The 17,917-nt window shown below is 42.0% G+C and overlaps 1 protein-coding gene across 2 annotated transcripts in view; it reads right to left on the bottom strand.

Moving 5' to 3' along the window:
* The window catches only part of MICU1 (mitochondrial calcium uptake 1), a 423,436-nt gene that overhangs the window by 179,361 nt on the left and 226,158 nt on the right, over positions 1 to 17,917 (bottom strand). For both annotated transcript variants that reach the window (XM_077454409.1, XM_077454408.1), the window contains exon 7: positions 3,103 to 3,185. In XM_077454409.1, coding sequence (XP_077310535.1) covers positions 3,103 to 3,185 — 83 coding nt within the window. The remainder of the gene's footprint in view (positions 1 to 3,102; positions 3,186 to 17,917) is intronic.

Raw genomic sequence — 17,917 nt, 5'->3', positions numbered from 1 at the left:
CATACTTCAAACTGCTATAAATCATATCCTACATTCAGTTTCCAATGATCTTAACAGCATTTTTTCTTAAAGTCCATACATCCAGGCAACATAATAATAGTCAGTAATTAGTTCAAAGGCTAGGTATACACATTTTTTATTATTTTTTTTTGTTATTTTTTTATTCAACCCGGCAGGCTGATCAAAAAAAATACGTGAGAGGTTATGTACTAAGTGAGGTTAGTGTGGCAATCTCCCCTGCTATGCTTTTGTGTTCTGACAGGGGGACTACAAAGCCCCCCCCCCCCCACACCGATAGTGTATACCCAGCTTAAGGGATTTGCTGGGCAGGAAATCAGCTGTGCATTGGACAGTAATGCTGCCAAATATGCTAATTAAATCTCAAAAATCTTCTATGTTAATATTCTTAAAAAAAAAGTTCCATTCTTAGCTAAAAACAACCTAATAAAAACATCTTTACATTAGGATATGTACGACTTTTTTTTTATTAATTTCCTATGCAACCCATTCCATTGGATTTTTAGGGCACATGCAACCCAGGTTTGTCTCAGGGGAAAAAGATGAAGATGATCAGATTGTTTAAGGGGAAATCAGTATTACATATACAGTGGGGAAAAGTATTTGATCCCCTGCAGATTTAGTTTGCCCACTTATAAAAAAAATCAAGGGTCTAGAATTTTTATCATAGATGTATTTTAAAAGATAGAGACAGAATATCAACATGAAATCCAGAGAAAACACATGATACAAATGTTATGAATTGAGTTACACTTCAGCGAGTAAAAAAAGTATTTGATCCCCAAGTAAAACATGACTTAGTACTTGGTGGAGAAACTCTTGGCAAGTACGGAGGTGACATTTCTTGTTGTTGGTTACTAGATTTGCACACATCTCAAAACAGACTTTGGTCCACTCTTCTTCACAGATCTTCTCTAATGCTGCGTACACACGATTGGAATTTCGGCCAGCAAAAGACAGAGCTTTTCATTGGAAAATGCGACCGTCTGTATGCACCATCGGAATTTAGCTGGCCGAATTCCCGCCAGCAAAAATTTGAGCGCATGTTCTCAATTTTCCCGATGGAAAAACTTTCTATCGGAAAGTCCAACGCGCAAAAATTCACGCGTGTTTAGATTCAACTACGAGATGGAAGCTATTGGCTACTAGATATTGAACTTCCTTTTCCTAGTCCCGTCGTACGTGTTGTACTTCTTAGCAGTCAGAATTTGGTATGACTGTGTGTATGCAAGACAGTTTGAGAGGTATTCCGTCGAAAAAACCAGCAGACCTTTTTCCGACCATTTCCGATTATGTGTACGCGGCATAAATCTTTAAGGTTTCTTGGCCGTCGCTTACCAATTCGAAGTTTCAGCTCCCTCCATACATTTTCTATAGGATTAAGGTCTATGACCTTAATGTGCTTCTTCTTGAGCCACTCTGTTGCCTTGGCAGTATATTTTGGGTCACTGTCATGCTGGAAGACCCATCTTCAGTGTTCTGGCTGAGGGAAGAAGGTTCTCATCCAAGATTTTACAATACATGGCCCTCGTCCATTGGCCCCTCAATGCAGCAAAGTCAGCCTGTGCCTTTAGCAGGTTAACAACCCCAAAGCATAATGTTTCCACCTCCGTTATTGACTGTAGGGATGGTGTTCTTGGGTTCATAGTCAGCATTTTTCTTCCTCCAAACACGGCTAGCCGAGTTAATGCCAAAGAGTTAAATTTTGGCCTCATCTGACCACAGCACTTTCTCCCAATCCTTCTATGAATCATTTAGATGTTCATTGACAAACTTCAGATGGGCTTGTACATGTGCCTTCTTGAGGAGGGGGACCTTGCGGCCGTTGCAGGATTCCAATCTATGGTAGCGTACTGTGTTATGAATTGTTTGTTTGGCAACTGTGGTCCCAACTGCCTTGAGCTCATTCACAAGCTCCTCCTGGATAGTTCTAGGCTTATCCCTCACTTTTCTCATGATTATGCTTATGCCACGAGGAAAAATCTTGCATGGAGCTCAAGACCAAGGGCAATTGATGGTTATTTTGTATTTATTACATCTACGAATAATCACCCCAACAGCTGTCACCTTCTCACCAAGCTTCTAGCTCATGGTCTTGTAGCCCATTCTAGCCTTGTGCAGGTCTACAATCTTGACCCTGACATCCTTTGACAGCTCTTGTCCATAATGGTGGCATTGAATGGAAGAAAGTCTGTGCACGACTGTCTTTTATAAACATAACAAGTTATTAGGAGCACCGTCTTAAATTGACAGGAGTAATCTGTGTACCACATGCACACATACTGTAGCCAGTCTGTGGAAGTCAGAATAATTGTTGGTTGGTAGGTGATCAAATACTTTGAACTGCAACTCAATTTATAACATTTGTATAATGTGTTTTTTTTCTGCATGTTTGGTTGATAAAACATTCTCTCTCTATCATTTAAAATACACCTATGATGAATATTATAGAAACCTAATTTCTCTAAGTGGGCAAACTTACAAAACCTGCAAGGGATTAACTAATTATTTTCCCCACTGTACACAATAAAATCACTTAATTTTATTTTATTACAGAGATATGGCCATGCTATTTTTTACTATAGATTTTTTAAATTAGGAAGTTCCCCTAGTAACCTTTTTTTTTTTACACAGGAATAAAAGCGTTTGTAAAGGTAGTTTTTTAATTCAAATAATAAACGTTAAATACCTACCTGCTTTGAGCAGAGCAAATATTTAACTGGGTTTGCACAGAGCAGCCCTGTACCTCCGCTTATGGGGTCCCCCTGTTGGCATGCTTGGCTCCTCATCTTCTCGGTGTGTCACCATAGGAAGCGGCTTCCTATGGTGGCACACCTGGAGGCAAGATCCCGAGCTGTGCTGTGTGCGTCTATTGACACAAACAGCACAGCTCACAGGCTCTCTGGCTGCCATTGCTGTCTCATTGCTCTCTCGGTAAGGGAGAGATACAAACACTGGGGCCTTTTTTTTTTTTTATTTTTTTTTTTTTTTACATGAATGCAGAGAATGTATTAAGGTTAAAATGTCCAGGATTTAGAACCACTTGAATTGTGCATGCTATGTATACGTAAAACATTCCCTTACCTGTTCAAATTCTTCCATGTCAACTTCTCCATCTCCATTCAGATCAAACATTTTGAAAGCAATCTCAAAGTTTCTTTGTGGAGCTAAAAAAATAAAAATGAAAGCATTGCAAATTTACTGAAACAGTAAACAACTGATTATCTGATCATGTTCAAAATAAAAATATAAAACTTACAGACTATATTTACAAGCCAATACACAATCAAGTACATTTATTCATCTGTCTGCCAAGTACACTCATTCAATTAATGGCCAGGTATCTACATGCGAGGAACATATATTTGGGCATTTATTCTACAAGTTTAAAGATAAATTTAACCTTTACACTGTTTAAATATTTATGTGAAAAAATAATATATATTTATTATTATTATTATTTATATTTAGATGTATATATTTAGATTTGTCAATGGAATGCAATCAAAATGAGAATATACATACCTAAAAATAGGATTTTTAAAACAGCTTACCTGTAAAATCCTTTTCTTGGAGTACATCATAGGACACAGAGTCTCAAGTAATTACTTGGTGGGTTATAGGCCTACCTTCAGGTGTTGACACTGGTATAAACCAATACAGGAAGTTGACTCCCCTATATAACCCCTCCTCTAGGCTCTATAATATATAGCCCTAGAAGCTGGGTTCCTAGCAATAATCAAAGTAGAGATAACTGACCTAGAAAGCCCACGTTTATTCAGAATGTGGGTCTCAATAGCCAAGCCGATAAATTTAGCGTTCGTAAAGTAGGATGGAATATCAGCCCCTGAGATAGCAGGTCTGGCCTTAGTGGGAAGAGCCCTGGACCCTCCACTGCCATCCTTACGATCTCTACGTATCATGACCTTCGGGGCCATGCTGGTGCTACCAGTATTACCAATTTTCTTTCCAGCTTGATCATGCAAAGAACTTGAGGTAGCAACTGAATCGGGGAAAAGTGCATAGATCAGTAAAAACTGATCTCACGGGGTCGCCAACACATCTATTCCATATGCGAGTGGGTCCCCTGTCCTGGATGCAAAGTTGACTAGCTTAGTGTTGAATCTGGACGCTAGAAGGTCTATGTTCTGAGTCCCCCATCTTTGGCAAACAGCCTGAAACACCTTGGGGTGAAGAGACCATTCTCCTGGGAATAACTGCCGGCGACTTAGATAGTCCACCTGACAATTCTCTACTCCCAGAATGAAAACTGCGGATAGGCATGGGACATTCTTCTGTCCAAGTTAGAATCTGGTTCACCTCTCTCTGAGCTGAGAGACTCTTGGTGACCCCTTGTAAATGATATATGCCACAGCCGTGGCATTGTCGGACTGGATCCTGGCAGGACAATTCTTTAACCTGGAGGTCCAGATTTCTAGAGCCAGATACACTGCCGGAATCTCTAGGATGTCGATAGGCAAGGCTCCTACTCCCAAGCCTGAAAGGCTGGCAATTGTCGTTACTACCTTCAAAATAATTGATCTGAAGGACTTTCCCTTCAGCAGGTTCCAAGATAGTAACCAATTGAGGCTTTGGGACACTCATGGGGACAGCCACATTGGCAAGTCCATAGCTTGAATCACTTTGTTCCAAGCAGACAGAATACTGCTTTCAGTTTCGAATGGAATTGAGCATAGGGAACTGCTTTGAATGAAGCTACCATCTTCCCTAACAACCTTATGCAAAGGCGAATTGAAGGATTTCTCTTCGACCTGATCATCCTCACCAGCTCCTGTATGGAGCTGATCCTTGCGGGAGGCAACACCACTCCTTTTCTGGGCTGTATCTATGATCAGGCCCAGATACTTCAGCCTTCTTAGTGGCTTTAAGGAGGATTTATGTTGAGAATAAAATCCACACCTTCCAGGTAACTGCTTGTGATGGCTACACCTTGCTTCAAGCAAGCCACTGACTGGTCTATTAACAATAGATCGTCTAAGTAAGCCAAGACCGTAATGCCCTGTGCCCTTAACCTGACTAGAGGTGAGGCTAATACCTTAGTGAATACCTGAGATGCTGTAGCAATCCTGAAGGGCAAGGCTATTAACTGAAAATGCTTCTGTTCTACTTTGAACCGCAGAAACCTCTGGTGAGGAGGAAATATATGGACAAGCAGCTATGCATCTCTGATGTCGATGGACGCCAGAAATTTTTCTCCTTGCAGGATGGAAACGACTGACTTGAATGACTCCATGCAAATGGAGCGGATTTTCAGGAACCGATTTAGATTACATAGATCTAGACTTGGTCTGATATCCCCATTTGGCTTTGGCACCGTAATTAGGTTTAAGTAAAACCTCAAACCTTGCTCTTGTTTGGAAGTCTGTCTGATCACCGCTTGAGCCAATAATCGGTCTAATGCTTGCAACAGGCATTGCCTTTTCCCTGGATCCTTGAGAACATTTGATCTCAGAGATGGTGGAAACTCTCAAAGCTCTAGCTTGTATCCTAGAGACACTGTGGAGAAAGTCCATTTGTCCTTAATCTCCCTTTGCCAGACTTCTGAGTACATCAGAAGTCTGCCCCCCCCACCTTGGGGAGGGGAGATGCCTCTTCATAAGGAGGTCTTGTATTCTGCTTTGCAGACTTGTAGCCCCAAGTCTTCCTTTATGCCTGGTCTGATGGCAGAGGCCAAACAGTTTAAATGAAAGACGCTTATATTTTCTCTTGACTGGCAAAACAGTACTATTTGCGCTGGAAATTGAATGTATTTATCCAAACTATTGTCAAATAATCATTCTCCCTTAAAGGGGAAACTAGTTAGAAGGTTCTTACAAGGCGTCTCAGCTGACCAACCCTTTAACCAAAGGGTGCTTTGCATATGTACAAGTACAAAATGCAAGGCGTGATGCCTGGTGAAAAGAATCTTTCATAGCGTCTACAGCAAAGCATATTATATTTTTCTTTTAGGTCAACCCTGTTTCAGTCTCCGCATACTCCTGTAAAGGCATACGCCCATCTTCCTATATTCTCTAACAGTTGGAGATTCTTACCTCTGAGCTCTACAGCTTACAGTAGATTTTGCCTTTTCTGCATACGCTACAATGAACCACTGATATTACGACATGAACAGCTTATAAAAACAGATGTTTCCATGACAAGGCTCAGAGAAATGGCATCTCAACATTGTATAAACAGCTTGTTAACATGAAGGCTAAGCTACTCATATACTTGCCTGTGAGCTAGACCTGAGAACAGAGATAGCCGAGGAAGTGGTGCCTCAGACCATAAGGGTCACCCTCATTTAGGCCAGCTACTACGTACAATGTATCTCAATGGTACCTGGTCCCGAATGCCTCTCCAGGATGTACCAAGCATCATCTTTGCTTTGTTTTGAGGGCAGGTGGGAACCATGTAGCATGCGTGTCGGACATATGCCAAGGACTGACGATTTTGGATAAGAGTGCATGCATTGCTTTACTTGGTGACCAAGATAAATATTTTTAAAAACTCCAAGGTTGCAGTTCTTAAGTAACCCACTGAGGTTTACAGGCACACTTGAACCTTGATGTTCTTTATGTTCTTGGTGGCCAAAAACACAGTAGCAGCCACCCAGAAAAGGATGATGGTAGAACTGGAGGTGATGAAATGCAAATTGACATGGATAATGATCAATGAAAAGATGGTTAGCATTCTGAAAAACACTTCAAGATCTGAGAACATCTGGAACCCCTGGATATGGTTCTTTCAAACTCCTACATTGTAAGGGCATGGCGGCTATCATGTACCTGGGTGTGTTCGAACCGGGATGTTTCTGGTTCCACAGCTGCAGTCTTATCTGTTGTGCCATGGAGGAGCTCTGGAGTTGTTGCAATGTTCTCCCAGCTCGATTCATTGCCTTGCCTCACTAGCCCCACCTGCTGCCAGCTGTGGACAATGTACAATCCAATCAAGCAGCCCATCAATAGCACAACTTCCTGTTGCTCAGTGCCAGTTTGTTTGTACTTTCTCCCTGGGTGTATTGTTAGCTTTTGACTACCGTGTATTGAACCTCTGCCTGAATTCTTGACCATTCTCCAGCCTGACGATTTTGTACTACACCGCCAGCTTATGTATGGCCTCCGCCTGCCTTAAAATCCTTTGGATTTTGATTTTGTATCACTTTGCCGGATCTGTTGCCGACTTGACCTGCCTATGTTTTTGTCTGAAGCCTCAGTATACAAGCTCCACTGCGGACACTATCTACCACAGGTACCTTGCAGTGGCAGCCTTTGAATAGGCCCTCAGGGACAAAACTGTACCCCATCTGTTCAAGATTGTGATACTGATATCCTCTTTGTGGACATCAAGTAGTTGTTATGGAATTGGGGGGAGGGGGTACCATGATATAACATTGGGGTGTACCATTCATGGGTTTAAATTATACTTATATTACTGATCACTTGTGCCTTATTGTTATGTTGAAATTGACCATATTCTCCACCTACGTTGCAGTACAAATTTGTGATCTTGAGAATGACCAATTTCTTTATTAAGGTTGTAAAATGTTAACAAACATGTTGAAACAGAAAATGTTGCACAATACTAAATGAAATTATATTCAGAACACATTATATAATTAAAACTGTGCAAACTGCCGTTTTACCTACATCCTCTCTAAACATTGCTTTCATTCTTTCTTTATGAGAAAATTGTGCTTCTCTTCGAATTACTTTTTCAGGGAAGAAAAAGGTAACCTATTTAAAATTTGCAAAAATACAGCCAAAACATCTTAAAATAATTTTCTAAAACAGTTTTATTCTTCTCTCTTTTTTACTCTATCCAAATATTTCTAGCCAGAACTGCTGATTATTTACTGAACCACTGAGTCATGACTTAAATTAAGTAGATGTCAAACACTACAGAGCACTGGAGGTTTAATGGAAACCTAATTTTAAATTGTTACTAAGTGAACTGTCTATGCACTGAAAACGCCAATCACAGATTGCAATTACTTTTCTTACCAAGGGCAAAAGGGTAATAGGGACACAAAACATTTGTTTTGCTAAAAGTAACAACCAAGGACATTTTATACTATAGTATAACCATAGTATTACCAAATCTATTTGATAAAAATGTATTAGTTATTTAGCAAAGGGCTGCCATTTCATAGGAAAATCATCAGTGAAAGAAAAAAAAGAAAAAATATAGGATTTTTGATCATTAAAATAATTTTCCTGGAGTGCATTACAGGACACAGAGTGTCTTAGACCTAGATCGTGGTCTATTCAGCTGCCTTCAGGTGACTGTACACTGCCAAACAAAGCTCTAAGGACAGTAATATACAAAGAGCAGCTTGAAGCACCTTACAACCTGAACTGGCATCAGTTGGGGCCTGACTATCCCCAGTTAAAACTTTAATGTGTGAATAGAAGACCGGGTGGCAGCCCTACAAATTTTCAAGAGATGATGGATGCTGAAAAGCCAATGAAGTGCTAACACATCCGGTTGAACGGTTGAGCATGCCCTTACAGAAAAAAGGTGGAACACTATCCTTCAGACTACAGGTTTGAATGATAAGCTGTCTAATCCACCTAGCAACAGTGAAACGAGAGGCAGGATGTCCTATCCTGGGACCTTTAGTAACGAAAAGGGCAAATCTGATAGTCAAAGAGATGCTGTAACTGAGACACACAGCACATACGCAATCCAGACAATGGAGAGAAATCGCTCTAGAATTTTTTGGAGCAGGACAGAGAGGGGGAAAAGTACTGGTTAAGGTGGAAGAAGGAAGCAGCCACAAAACAAAAGGAGGGCTAAGATACCCTTATTCCTATGCATAACTAGGAAGGGATCTTTATAGAATAAAGCCGCTAACGCAGGGACTCGCCTTGCAGATAAGAAAGCAATGAAGAAGGAAACCTTGTGAGTGAGTTTAAACAGGGCTATATCCCCAACAGGTTCACAAGGTGGTTTGTGAAGGGTCAACAAAACCAGGTTAAGACCAGTGTTAAACACAATCCTTCTTGAGCACATTCCAGGTCATCAGGAGAATGGATTTTCCCCGATTCCAGTTCTGGGTAGGAAATCCATAACATCAGGGCAAGCCTGGTTTGGCTGCTCCTGCAAAAGGGGCCACCTGCAGATTGAGTCTTCTTAGTCCACACTTTTTGTGCCAGATATTGGAGTTCAAAGCTGGAGTTAAACTGGGCAAATGGTACAGCCTTGGAATAATCTTCCATTAGTCCCAGAACACTCATTCAAAAGCAAATGGTTGGGTTGCTTCTGAGAATAAAAGTCAGTGGAGCCTATTTATGGTCTCTGCTCCTGATGTAAGGAGGAATATGATGGGGATTCTGACGTAAGAAGGTACTCAGTGCGGACCCTGATGTAACAGGGGGGCCCAAAGGGGACCCTGATGTAAGGGATGGGGGGGGGGGGGGGACTCTGCCTGGGATTTCTTCTTCCAGAAATGCATTCAGCTCAAATTCTTTTGTAGGCTGACAACACACAGCATTTTCATGGACGGAGTGTTGTCAGCCCTGCCCAGTGTCTTTTGTTAAACTACTCAAAAACTAAGAGGACTCTTAGCAAGTTTGAAGATGACACAGGACAGCCCCAAATTGCAGACAAGGGCAACAGGGTTTTTTTTGCACTTACCAGATATAACAAAATGGTTTCAATGATATGTTTAGACCTTGTTGGCATCATCATAATAGTCATGTTGGTGGCAGCACTGGGCCACTATAGTAGACAGGAGTTTGTTTACCTTTTCTCTGAATGCTTTCTTAAAAGTGATTTGGGTAGCTGTAAAACAGTCTGATCACATCTACATCTGTGTGAAGGTGCCGACTTTTCCCCCTTCTCCCACCATGTGTCTTAAGCTCACCGTTCCCTCCTGGGTGGCAAGGATCTCAAAGGCAGGTGTCAGAATGGAGATAGGTGGAGGATGAGGTAGATGATGAGCTGGGAGTTCAGTAGTATGAACCCAGAAGTGCTCAACTAGGAGCACTTCTGGGCTCAGAGCTGTTGAAACTGTAAAAATACAGTGAAATATAAAACGTAAAAAAAGTTAACAAGCCCCCATATACATACAAAAGGCAAATCATATGAAAACGGTTACTGGTAATCACCGCAGATGCTGGATTGAGAGCAATCATTCTAGGGACATCATTTACTGTTTTATCCAAACTGATGAACTGTAAAAATGTTTAAATTGTTTCTCTGTGTACACAGTTTTGAGGCTTGATACATTTGTCATGTTATTTAACCGCTAGCCAACCAGTGCATGCCGATTTACATCGGCACAAATGACACGGCTGGGCAAATGGGCGTACAGGTACATCCCCTTTAAATCACAGCATTGTGGGTGTGTGTGCCCCGTGACTGTGCCTGTGGGTCCCGTGAACTCGATGTCCATTGGTGGCCCACAATCGTGTCACAGAGCAGAAGAACGGGGAGATGCCTTTGTAAACAAGGCATTTCCTCATTCTGCCTAGTGACATGACAAGGCTCTACTGCTCCCAATCATCGGAAGCAGTGATCACTGTCATGAGAGTGGAAGCTCACCCCCCCCCACCCAGTTAGAGACAGCAGCTCACGGAAGCAGGAGATAAGCGGCCTGTGAGAGAGGGAAGGGGCCTGATGGCGGTACTCGTGTGAGCAGATGGAGGCGGCCCGCCAGATCAACAGGAGCAGAGCGTAGGGAAAGGACGCTGAGCTCCGTGGATGAAACCACCCATCCCACCCCTGGGTAGCCGGCCCGGGCGAGCTAGGAAAAACACCTAACGGGTCCTGGTGTGATAAGCGGGAGTGGAGGAGTGCACTGGGGCTCTAGCCGGCTTGTGCGGATACCGCCGATCACCCCCCCGCCCCCCCGTCCCTGCGCTGCCCCTTATGAGTCTGTGTGGAGCAGTAGACGGCGGCCGGACCTGGATGTCTCCGGAGCACTGGAAGTCTGTTTAAACCCCATTGGAGCCACAGGACGCTATCCTTGGAGGCTGGAGGGACGGAGGAGTGGACCACAGACTGCAGACTGAGGACCTCATAGGAATCCCCCCCACCCAGGTACTTTTGAATTAACATGCTGAAAATTACCTGCTGAATATTTAGAGAAGCTTTAAATTGAGAGACTCTTTGAAGCTAAGAGGATTGGAGCAGTAGGGGCTCCGGGAAGCGTTTCTCTGCTATTAAAATCGTGGGACAGGATGTAATATGAAATGTGGAATGATCTAATGAACTAAAGAATTAAAAAGTGGCATGCATCCATAGGTCTGATATATCTGATATGCATGAGATGTATACGAGATGACTGCCTGAAAATTGTATAAGATAAGAGCAGTCCCTTTCTCGGACGGTCATTATAAATACCCACTCAGCATCCACTTAACGGTATAGCAACAGAAAGGACAGGAAATATTATCCCGATTCAAACTGCAGAGAAAGGATTAGGTGAATTGCGAGCTGGATGTTCTGCGAAACACAGGTGGCATAATTAATGAAGGACTGAATAAACTAGTTGTAAATTTTGTCCCCGAAGGAGCTAGATAGGACCTCAGGGTGACTTTTTTTTTTTTAATCCTGGGGAGGAAAAAAAGACAACAGGGGAGAACATGAGGGGAAGAAATCAAAAAACGAATAAACCAAAAGAGAGTCTTAACTCGAGTACGATCCAGAAGTATCTTAAGCAAACAAGTTTAAAAAGCCCCGGAATAGAAAAAAAGCAGCAGGGGGTAAAGGAGAAGAAGAGAGAAGCAACAAGGTCAGCAGGGGTTTTGGGAGATGTCTCAGGGGTGGAGCTGGATTCGGAAGGTAAAATGAGGTAGCGGAGGGAGATCGCTCAAATCCCCACAAAAGGTGAAATGTTGGAAATGTTCGTTTAATTAGAAAATACTATTAAAGTAGAGATCTCAAACGTTAGGACGGACATGGGCCACTTACTGAAGAGAGTGGAAGAGGCCGAGGAATTAACAGGAAAACAGGCCCAGGAAATACTAGATTTGAAAATGCAAGTAAGGAGAATGCAAACGGACCATAGGGACATTTTATATAAGCTCAAAGAACAAGAAAATCAAAACAAACGTCAAAACTTGAGGATCAGAGCATTGCCAGAGCAGCAGGGGGAGGATTTAGGGGCAAAGATGGGAAAAATATTTAACCCTATATTAGGAAGAGGGGAAGGAGAAGAATTAAAGATCGATCGGGTACATAGGGTGAGGAAACCCCTAGATTTGAGGGAAGAGGTCCCGAGAGACGTAATCATAAAATGTCACCTCTTTGAAGATCAAGCCAAGATCTGGAGCAGGCTCAGAGGTTTGCCCCCCGTACAATATGAGGGAGCAACTCTTCAAGTTTTTTCAGATCTATCAGCAGGAACCCTGGCCCGGAGAAGACACCTAAAACCACTATTGGAACAAATGAGATTGGCGAACATTAGATATAGTTGGGGTATTCCAGCTGCCCTATTGGTTCAGAGGGACGGAAGAACATTTAGATTAAAGTTTTTAGATGAATTGGAGGACTTTTGTATTAAATTAGGAATCCCAGTCCCAAAGATTCCTAAAAGAATCAAGTGACGGATACTGATATTGGATGTTGGACATTAGGAGGGAGTACAATGGTTGCTTATCTCTTTTTTTTCTTGTTTTTTTTTTTTTTCTGAGGGGATGTAAGGGCGGAGGGGAGAGTGGGGAGGGGGAATGGAGGAAAATGGAGTGGTGGGTGGTGGAGGGATCAGGTGGGGCCCTGGGTCATCATACTGTATCTGTGGTGGGACCCCCCTTCTCCATGGGGGAAGGTGGGAGGGGGGGCCTAGACACGGGAGGCCGCGGTCGGAGTTTGCACCCTAGTCGGCAAAGTCTGCAGAATGGAGGGGTTTCCCAGCTGCAGAATAGAGGCCAGGATCCGGCCGGGGGGTGGGGGGGAGGGTGATGATGTTCCCTGCAGAATCAAATAAGAATTTTTTTTGAAATAACCGGCAGAAAAGAGGGCGGAGGTATTGCAACCCACTGGAAAAGCTGAGATGACAGAAGTAAATTTCCTGTCGTATAATGTTAAGGGTCTAAACTCTCTAGCTAAGAGGTATAAACTGTTAAAGGAATTACAGCAGTACAGGGCAGAGGTGGTGTTTCTGCAGGAGGCCCACTTATCCCAAGATACAAATATTAAACTTTATTCAGATAATTTCCCAAATTGGTTCTATGGGGACTCACCTATAAGGAGGGCCAAGGGAGTGGCAATAGGGTTTGAGAAACGTACAAAGTTCACACTGTTCGATAGGATGACCGACCTCGAGGGCCGATTTCTGTTTTTAAAGGCAAAATTAGGAGATAAGACTCTTACCCTAGCAAACGTATACTGCCCGAATAAAGATACCTGAAACAAGTTCTGGGGAAATTAGCAGACCTTAAGGTAGGTGATGTAATCTTGGCAGGAGATTTTAATTTTTGTATGGAACCGTCTTGGGATAGTGCGTCCCGGGCTCGGGGGACAAATATGAAGTTATTGAAAATGATCAAACTTCGGATGAGACAACACCAAATGATGGCTGTGTGGAGGTTGCAACATGATAAAATAAAAGATTACACCTTTTTTTCCCCCCGTGCACAGGACGCATTCCAGGTTGGATTATATAATGGTTGATCACAGGTTGTTGGACCTAGTGATGGAAACCAAGATAGGAATAGTTACATTGTCAGATCATTCCCCGGTGGTAATGAAGATGAGGATACCTGGAATACAAAGACAATCATTTACCTGGCGACTAAACGAGAACCTTTTACAGGACGAGAAAATCGCGGAGGCAGTATTAAAGGAAATTTAATTATATTTTTCCATCAATGATACAGGCGAAATTTCAGGTGCCACCCTGTGGGAGGCACATAAAGTATATATTAGGGATATCCTCATCTCCATGGGTGCAAGAAAAAAAAAAGAAAGATTAGAGAAAATAGAAAATTTAAGAGAAGAGGTCCATAGATTAGAACAGGTCCATAAAAAACAAAGGGGTCAACAGCAGGAAATTTTCGACTTATTGGTCACTAAGAGAGATGAACTTAAAGATACAATGGAACAGGAATCAAAGAGGACATTGGATAGGAGAGCTAGGGAGAGATACTACTGGGGAAATAAATTAAGTAGCTCCCTAGCAAGACAACTGAAAAAGAAGAGAGATTCATTTTATCGATAAAATACAAGATAAGAACGGGAAGATGGTTCATATAACCAGGGAGATATCAGAGGTGTTCAAACAATATTATGAAGTTTTGTATAATATAGGACAGAAAGGGGCAAAAGATAGAGGGAAAAAAGAAAAAATTAAATAATTTTTTAATAAAGCTAAACTACCGCATTTAGCAGAGAGTGAAAGATGTAACTTAGATAGACCTATTACAGAAGAGGAAATTTATAATGCTCTGAAAGATACCGCCGCTGGCAAAAGCACGGGTCCAGACGGTATTACGATCTCTTATCTGAAAAAATACAAGGAGATTTTAGTCCCCAAGCTTTGTAAATACATGAATGGCCTGGGCACAGAGTTTGAGATGGGAAGAGAGGCCTTGCGTGCCTCATTCACAGTGTTGGTAAAGGAGGGGGAAGGACAGCACGTTTTGCTCCAGTTACAGATCGATCGCCTTACTGAATGCCGATACAAAATTATTTGCCAAGGTCCTAGCATCTAGGTTGAAGTAAAGGATGACCGACCTGGTGCATCCGGACCAGGTCGGATTCATACCTGAGAGAAAAGGTAGGGATAACGGCGTGCGGTCGTTACTCCTGCTTCAGGCTTTAAAAACGAATGGGTCCCCAGGACTATTCCTGTCGATGGATGCGGAGAAAACATTTGACAGGGTAGACTGGGGACTCATGTTAGAAACACTGGAAGTGTTGGGTCTCGGACCAAGAATGATCCGATGGATCAAAGTACTTTATAACTATCCCCAGGCATCTGTAAAGTTGAACGGGATGTCTTCCTCCCAATTTCAAATGGAAAATGGAACCAGACAGGGGTGCCCTTTGTCACCCCTTCTGTTCGTATTGTCCCTGGAACAGTTATTGGCCTCTATTCGAGATAACCCAGACATAGAAGGGATAAGGGTGGGAGAAGAAGAGCACAAACTAGCAGCATATGCGGACGATGTGTTCTATATAACCAATCCAAGGATTACGATTCCGAACTTGCTGAGGATGCTGGAAAAATTCGGTGAAGTCTCGAACTTAAAAATAAACCTCAGTAAGTCCGAAGTCTTAAACGTTAATATTAATGGACAGGAAGAGGCAAGACTCCTTAAGGAATTTCGGTTCCCCTGGCGAAAGAAGATCAAATATCTGGGAGCCTACCTCGCGGACACTATTAGGAAAATATATGCCAATAACTATATTCCATTACTAGATGAAATCAAGAGAGAAATAAAAAAAATCTCAATATGGCCCCTCTCCTGGTTAGGGCGGATCAACGCGGTCAAAATGGTTCTGGTGCCAAAGATTTTATACAAGTTCCAAATGTTGCCTATCTCTCTCCCCCAAGCTTTCTGCAAGACACTAAAAGGGCTAATCTCAAGGTATATCTGGCAATATAAAAAACCAAGAATAGCTCATGCGGTATTGAGCAGGGGAAAAAAAAAAAGGGGGGGGGGCCTTGCAGTCCCAGATTTCAAAAAATATTACAATGCGGTGGTTCTTACACGGGTGGTGGAATGGGGGAAAGAGGTAAATAATAAGAGGTGGGTAAGTGTAGAAAATATAATGAGTCGAGCACAATTAGGACGAATAATTGGAACCCCCCACAGTATAGGTCTGTAGGCTCAAACACACATGAAATAACACGTAATGCACTTAAATTATGGGATCAAATACACGTACAAAATAATTGGAGTTATAATTCACCCTTGATTTTTTTTTAAAAGAAAATGACTATTTTACACCGGGGAAAAAGGAGGTGGGGGGGTAATTGGATAATAAAAAGAAATGCACAAGTAAAAGGTGTTATTATTAAAGGTGAAAAACACGTTTCAAGCACTGAGGGCGCATACGGAACTAATGAGGATCGATGCCTGGCGGTACCTCCAGTTAAGTCATTTTATTACAAAATTGCCCCATCCAATTCGAAGTGATGAAGAATATAGGCCCTTTGAGCGGCTTTGCCTAAGAGATAAATCAAAAAATAATATTGCTCAAATTTATAAAATTCTATCCGAGGGAGAAGGACTGGAGGGCCCGCCTTATATAAGAAAATGGGAAAGTGAGTTGGGGATGCAATGTAGTGCACAGAAAATGGAGAAAATAATGAAATTAATTCATAGTGTGACGGTAGACAATAAGATGATAGAGATTTATTATAAGTGCCTTGCAAGGTGGTATGCGACCCCAGATAAAGTGGGTAGATATGTAATCGCGCAATCCCCAGAATGTTGGCAGGGGTGTAAGAAAATAGGAACAATGGCCCACATCTGGTGGGATTGCCCGATTATTAAAAAATATTGGAGGGAAGTTCTGGATCTAATAAAAAAGTTGTAACAAATAAAAACATAGTAGAAGATCCCTGGACCGTCCTGTTCCACGGGACAGATGGCCCTATAAGGCAATACAAATCTTCTATAATTCCCATACTGCTCAATGCCGCTAAAAGCTTAATTCCAAAAAAATGGCGGGAGCCTGACAGCCCTAAAATACAGGACTGGATATTCCGTGTAAATGAAATACAGACCATGGAGTGTATTGAAGAAGAGGGGGAGGATTTAGTAACCGGAGAGGGGTATCTGGATAAATGGGCATCATGGAAAGAGTTAAAAAAAAAAAAATCGTACAATAAGTGTGGGAAGGACAATACATAATTAGCAATGGTTGATAAAACACCGGCCTTCAGGAGATTACTGCAGAGAAGGGAGGCGGGTGGGGGGGAAGGGGGAGTGTTGGAGGAGGGACATTAAATGTTAAGCTTATTTTGTTGTAAAAGTTATTAAGAAAAGATGCTGTTTGTGGTAGAATCTATTTTATACTCTTCCTTAAAGAAAAATGTAAATAAAAGAATTAAAAAAAAAATCTCCCTAGGACACACTTAACCCCTTGATCGCCCCCCAGTGTTTAATCCCTTCCCTGCCATTGTCATTCACACAGTAATCAGTGCATTTTTATAGCACCGATGCGGTATAAATGCAATGGTCCAAAAATGGTGTCAAGTGTGTCCGCCATAATGTCGCATTCATGATAAAAATAGTAGATCGCTGCCAATAATAATAAAAATGCTTTAAATCTATTGCCTATTTATAACTTTTGCGCAAACCAATCAACATGCGCTTATTGCGATTTTTATTACCAAAAATATGTAGAAGAATACATATCAGCCTAAACTGAGAAGATTTGGGGATATTTTAGCAAAAAGTTAAAATGACGCAGTGCCGTATAGCAAAAAGTGCTCTGGTCAGGAAGGGGGTAAATCCTTCCAGGGGTGAAGTGGTTAACATAGCTTCTTTTTTTATATTGTATTAAAAAAGGGGTATTTTGTGTTTGTGTGCACTAAAATTAATTTGAATTTAATTGTTGCCAATGCTGTTCATAAACAATAGTGCAGCTGCCAACATTTTTTGTGCAAAGTCTCTGCTTTCAAAAAATACTTAATGTTTTGGGTGTTTACAGTGGTGTTCCACACACAAAAAATAAAAATAAAAAAATGCTTAAAATTCCTAAAAAAAAAACATTTGGAAAAAAAAGAATATTTAACTCGCCTCTAAATGCCTGTTTCTAGGGGGCCCCTCGTAGTCTGCCTCCTTCAGTGTCTGGGCTCCTGACGTCACTTACCCTTGGCGCAGGAAGGGCTCAGCACTGCCCCCTCCCTCTTGTCAGTCATCTGGGACACGTGACAGGTCCCAGATCCCTGCGCGGCCAATCATGGCGTTTCCGTATGTGCAGTGGGTGCCCAGCT

Source organism: Lithobates pipiens, unplaced genomic scaffold, assembly GCF_037356315.1.
Source record: "Lithobates pipiens isolate NorthernLeopardFrog02 unplaced genomic scaffold, aLitPip1_a1.2 Scaffold_25, whole genome shotgun sequence".
NCBI lineage: Eukaryota > Metazoa > Chordata > Amphibia > Anura > Ranidae > Lithobates > Lithobates pipiens.
Note: the sequence above shows the minus strand (reverse complement) of the source record. Positions and strands in the feature narration are given on the sequence as shown.